This window comes from Electrophorus electricus, chromosome 10 (genome assembly GCF_013358815.1).
Source record: "Electrophorus electricus isolate fEleEle1 chromosome 10, fEleEle1.pri, whole genome shotgun sequence".
In the NCBI taxonomy this organism is placed as follows: Eukaryota; Metazoa; Chordata; class Actinopteri; order Gymnotiformes; family Gymnotidae; genus Electrophorus; species Electrophorus electricus.
Genome location: NC_049544.1, coordinates 19482449 through 19488448, shown reverse-complemented (window position 1 = coordinate 19488448; position 6000 = coordinate 19482449). Strand labels below are relative to the sequence as shown.

Below are 6000 nucleotides of genomic sequence, written 5' to 3'. Positions count from 1 at the left end.
TACTCCCCCCCCCCCCACACACACATATTTTAACATTAATGTGAATTCAACAATGAGTTTTCCAATGTAATTCCTAAAATTTTTTCAAAAAGACTTTTGTTGCATTTTATTTCCATTTATTTATGTATTTTTACATTTGATTGGTTTACCCACTTACTCTATCTTATTATTGTAAAGATAGGGGGCTACGCAAGATGCAGGGATGAGTTACAGAAAACAAAAACACATGTTTATTTACACCAAGAACAAGGATTACGTAGCCATTGAGCTAGCGTAACATCAAACACCGACAACAGACAACAGAACCATATGGGTTTATAAACATACATTAATGAAAAGCAATTACAAACAGGTGTGACACACGGGGGGCATGGCCACAAGGACGAACACACACACACACACACACACACACACACACAGGGAGACACTTGGGAGGAGGCGCCGTCCGTGACAATCATGTAAATGCCAATTTCACAAAAACAAATTCCTTCTACATATATGGATAATAAATTGAATGTAAAATGTAAGTTCTGGCTCTTATATTATTGTTGGTTTAAGATGTCAGTAGAATGTTGTTGTTGTTTTTTTCTATTGTGTCAATGTCTTATTTCATAAAATATAAACAATACCATATTATTGTTGATTGGTTTATTTAAACAATCAATTTTAATAAATTCTCCAACATTTATTTATAAATACAACAATTTGGACCTACAATCTCAACACTCACATGTTGACAACCCCCCCAACTGCACGGTGTCTGTTTTCATATATGATTCCATTGCTAAAATTTCTGCCAATTAGCTGATAGCTTGAATTGTGTGTGACAGCACCAAGAAATAACGAAGAAAAAGACATGAGGGGCCCAGGATTAGGAATACGCCCCCACCCCCATTAACTGTAGTAGCAGAACACAAGTTTACATTTACATGTACATTTATGGTATTTAGCTGATGCTTTTATCCAAAGCGACTTATAATTATGACTGAGTACAACTTGAGTTAATATTATTTTCTGCCACTAACATTTCATTGCAACAATATTGCAAAAGTAATCACATAATCTGTAAAGAAGTCAGAATAAAGGGACAGGGACTGATGCATAACACACATTCTGCTTGTGTAAAAGGTGCAAACACAATATATTAGTAACTGAATGCTGCTGCCATTGGAAAAGAGGAACATGCCAGAGTGTCCAATGTCTAAAGTTTTTATCAAAAAGCAGCATTTAAGCAATAACAAACAAGCCAAGTTATCTGTAACATACTGCTTAGGTTGCTGGCAGGTCTTATTTTCCTGCATAGTAGGGGTACGATGAGTAATAAGAGGTAATAATAAAGTATGTCTCTGCATCCTCAGAATGTATCTCAGTGTAAGATCCAGGGAACACTTGTTTGGAGTTGACTTCCATTTGTTCCTGAATGCTGGGTAATCTAGACTGGAAGAGGGACATTTCTGGTGTACTTATAAAAGAAAAGTACTTTTATTGTTATGGCATATCCAAAGGAAAATGCTTTGGCAATAAAGCAGGAAGCTGCTTCTTCTGGGCTCTGCTTCTTTTCTTTCCAATACATTGTATTGAGGTTACAGTATCACTGTTAACATTGGAGGCGCATGTACTATATTTATAATTTCTATAAATAAATGTATTTAAAAACAAGTGCTTTTTAATCTGATTCAATCCATGAATCCATCCATGAATACATTTCGTTCTTACCCAAGAGAAAATCGTAAGTACAGTTAAACTGGCAAAAATATTTGTATGAGTGATTTATAATCAAATATGCTTTGTAGCAGTGGTTCTTGCTTGATGTATATTGTGTGGTATCGTATCATGTTTTGTACTCAAGGCTGTTTAAGGCTGGATTATGATTGGCTTTTCTTGATCACTTTATGTTGATATATGCAGCACTAGCAATGACCTGGAAATTTAAAAAAAGACCAGTAATTGATTTCTTTATGTTGCCCAAAGTAATCCAAAATAAATGGGGATATGAACGAACAAACAAAGAAAGCTATATTACCAAACATCCAAACTTCCAGAGATGAGTCCTGCCTAAAAGACTATATTAGTCTATATTACTCCTAAATTAATTTAAATTCCAGATTCAAGTGAATTCAAGGAGTTTGTTTATTAATATATGTCATGAGTCATGTAAGCAATACCACAAATGAAATTGAGAGAAACAAAATTACTAGGTATAGGAATGCTGATAGTATGGGACTATTGGGACTATTCAAAATAAAAGCCTCATTCTGAACAACAATATGTAAACTTATGACGCTACAACTTATACGTGAATGTGACAAGTTGTTCTACTTGCTATACTTCCATAAACATAATTATTATACAATTTTGGCTTAATTTTTTAAACAAATGCTCCCAGCTAATGCTGATACCATAGAACCACCATTATTTAGCTAATACAGTTCTACATCTACGCATATAATCTTGACAAGCAATTTAATTTTGACCATTAGTATTTTCAGAAGGCTTTTATATGTTAGCTCAGATCTCTAACAAACATGTAATTTTATGTTCACTAGTTAATTTAATGCTTAAAATTCTTGTACATTATGTCAGCGTTTGACTAGTACTGTAATGAAACTCTGCGTGGTGTTGCACAGTAACCTATTAGATCAGTGTTGTAGCTTTAAGATTAAATCACATGGTTAAGTTTATCTATAAAATGTTATTTAGATCTTGATCCCAATTTCAGTTTTTTTTCCCCAACATCAACATTTACTATCCTAGTGATTTTCTAGTTAAATCAAGTCTTCTCTCTAACTAGATACTCTGTATGTAAAACATTTTAAAAACTATTCTAAAATTCCCATGCTGGAGGAAGAAAAAATGGTTAATTTTAAAAATGCATATTTGATTTAAGATGGAACTTTGATTAAAGTGTAACATTGATCATTTTGGCTCATTTTCAATAAAATAGCACCTTGTTTACACCTGCTATTGTTATTTCAAACATTCCTGAAATATTAAAGATCAGCATCGGTCCTTTAGACAGGTTCTCAGCTTCTGCCAGAAGGTTCTGATCTGGTGCATTGCTTGTGGAAGACGCCAACCGGCACTCCATACCTCTGCGTCAGGTACATTTCCAGGGCGGACAGGGCCATGGTCCGCACGTCATAGCCGAGCTCGGCCTTCTTCCGGCATCGGTCAACCGGCACGATCTCCTCTGAGCTGTCAGGGTCATTCCTCCCGATGGCAGCGAACGATGGGTACATGTTCGCCAGGCTCTTAGGGAGGTCCTGCGTATAGTTCCAGCAGCAGTATGCTGACCACAGGTACTCAGGTACAGCCACCCTGTTCTCATCCTTCAGCCAACGCTCGCTCATGTACGGGATCACCCCTGTCACCACATGGGCGTCGCCCAGACAGTGCGCTGCCAGGCTCTTGCTGACTTTGGCCTCTAGCCTGGCCCAGGGACCATCATTGGAGCCGGCCCTCTGCGGCACAATGTTGGTGAGGGTGAAGGTGGCATTCCGACTCTCACTATCCCTGTGGTGCAGGCTCGGGCTCAGGTGCCCGCGTGTGTAGGTGGAGTTGATGTAGTCCTGCTGCATGGCTTGGCTCTCCACTACATTCTGGTCCACTTTTTCCGGCAGTGGTGGGAACGGGACCATGTTGCCGTCCGAATGAGAGTTAGCCAACTGGAGGGGCAAGAGAGGTGGACATAATCTTATAGGATTGTTTATGATATTTTTGCAAGCAATCTTTATGTGTGCAAGAGAGAGAGAGAGAGAGAGAGAGAGAGAGAGAGAGAGAGAGAGAGAGAGAGAGAGAGAGAGAGAGAGAATACCCTGGGGCTACAGGTATGCAATTTCTGGTTGAGTTATGGAGGAATGGAGGAAGTCTTGTCTCTGATGGGAACCATACAGAGAGTGAGCGAACAAGTACATTAACGCAGCATTATTCCTCTCTGTGTCAAACCACAGCAGAGTTCTACTTCTCTCTCAGAGCTGCTTCTTCTCCATTTTGCGTGCTGTTCGATGCTTAAACTCATTAAAACTGCTGACCATTATGTAGTCTGTGTTGGTGCACAACTGTATGAGTAATATTGTCACATGTAGTGGTGATTTGTCTGCATGTATGCATTTATTAAAGGAGTAGTCCCTGCAATATCATCACAAAAAGTCAAAAGGGATGCAAAATATACCATTTGTAAATTGTCACCACAGTACTGTTGCCTTCACAGTATTGTCTAATCTGAAGTTGATAAGCATTCCAGATGAATGATCACTATGGCTTTGGTGCCTTCAGGCATTCCTGTAATTTTGCCTAATCACATAATGATACTTTTGTCCATATGTGCCCATCTCAAAGCAGATTCTCCCAAAAAAAAAGATACACCAACTGTCATTAAAACTTTCAAGACAATGAATGAGTGTGGTTAGGTTGCTTGATCAGTCAAAGATAACCCGCTACAATGTCAGTTAATATCACTTTCAATGTCATTAACAAGGTATAGTCCATGGACAACCCCTTAGTAGCTGTGAGATGACATCCTTTCTGGTAAGATTCAGATGGATTTCCATCCAATGTGTTTCCCCTCTTTCCATCTTGGTTACTTTCAAGGTTTCTTTCTAGAGATCTCACCAGGGATGGCATGCCCATTCAAGGGGTGTCATGAGCTTGTGAAATCCACCAGATTTTATATTATATATACATATGAGAGAGAGTGAGAGAGAGAGAGAGAGAGAGAGAGAGAGAGAGAGAGAGAGAGAGAGAGAGAGGTCACAAACGTATTGCTCAGTTTCTTTCCGAGACCTATTCACAAGTCCTACTCATTATGCCTTTAATGAAACTAATGATAACGTTCGATAAAAGGTACGGTTCTCAAGTACGACTCAGCTCATTTCCTTCTTACCGAAGAGACATTTCAAAGTACTTGTTGCTTAAGTGGTTGGTTAGAGCATCAATCCTGTTTTCAAACGTGTGAAAATGAAATGCAGTTTGTTATACACACTTTGTGCAAATTGCACTTGAAAAATATAGGTATAATTTGTTTTGCAAGGTAGCTGGCTATGGTATCAGCTAAATTTCATTCAGTCCAGTTGTTTAGCCATATATGTATATTATTAAATTTATCCTAATTTAATAAATGTATACAGTATTTATCCTAATATAAAGTGGGACATTACTGAGGTACAGAAATTTTAAAATACCACCCCCTCCCCAAAGACTGAACATATGTCAACTGCAAAAATTGCACTATAATTTTCTCTTTCCCTGCTCTGATTGTGCTCCTGATCTACTGTATAATAAAGAACGTTAAAAAGTTATATTGTATATTATCCATGGTTTAGCTGTGTTGTCACACTACTGACTATAAAGGGCTGACAATATTAACTAACGTGGCTGCGCATGCCTGTAATTGAGTTTACTCATTATTTTTTATTTGCGATAGAAAGTAGGACGTTGTTTTTAAGCTTTTTCTGTCGTTAGTTTCACGTGGACTACCAGTCCAATTTACTAGCACGTAATACTTTTCTTTATTAACAACCGGTAATACGGCAAATAAGTGTCATCCCTGCCCAATAGATGGTCCAGGTGTTATACTCACCTGTGGTTCATATTTCCAGACGCTCTTGGGTCTCTTGTCCTTTGGCGGCGAGTAGACGTACGCCGAAAACCATGGCGTGCGACGCTCATGACTGTACAGTGTCGCGAAGTGATATCGGTTCTTATAGCGTTGACAGATCGGAATTCCTGAGATACCTCGAGGAGGCCAAGCTCGGTAGAAATAATTTAAACAGGGCGAGAAATCGCCAACATCCCCGCCACAAATACTTAATAATTCGCTTCGGAGCGGCAAAATAAACGTAAAAGAGCGCATTTTTTAACACTCGAGAGTAACGAGTCCTTGTACCGGACAGATCTCTGCAGAAGTGCGGTTGTACGGCCTTGACTCGTTAAATGTTCATCCGTGCACCCTCCTCCTCCATTATCGAACTGGGAAAGGAAAGCAAATTTTGACTTTCATTT

General features: G+C 38.6%; 1 protein-coding gene across 1 annotated transcript; it reads right to left on the bottom strand.

Moving 5' to 3' along the window:
- Positions 1-629: 629 nt before the first annotated feature.
- Positions 630-5959, bottom strand: LOC118242186 (endonuclease domain-containing 1 protein-like). Its single transcript, XM_035531191.1, has 2 exons — positions 5579-5959; positions 630-3665 (listed from the first exon to the last, which is right to left on the bottom strand). The coding sequence occupies exons 1-2, from the start codon at positions 5849-5851 to the stop codon at positions 3024-3026; spliced, it is 915 nt and encodes a 304-aa protein (XP_035387084.1). The 5' UTR covers positions 5852-5959; the 3' UTR covers positions 630-3023.
- Positions 5960-6000: the final 41 nt, after the last annotated feature.

Bases quoted from the DNA above. Each gene is read 5' to 3' on its own strand.
- LOC118242186 (XM_035531191.1), bottom strand. From the start codon at position 5,851: ATGCGCTCTTTTACGTTTATTTTGCCGCTCCGAAGCGAATTATTAAGT. The intron at 3,666-5,578 runs GTGAGTATAACA...TTGCCCCTCCAG, and splicing joins TCTGGAAATATGAACCACAG to TTGGCTAACTCTCATTCGGA.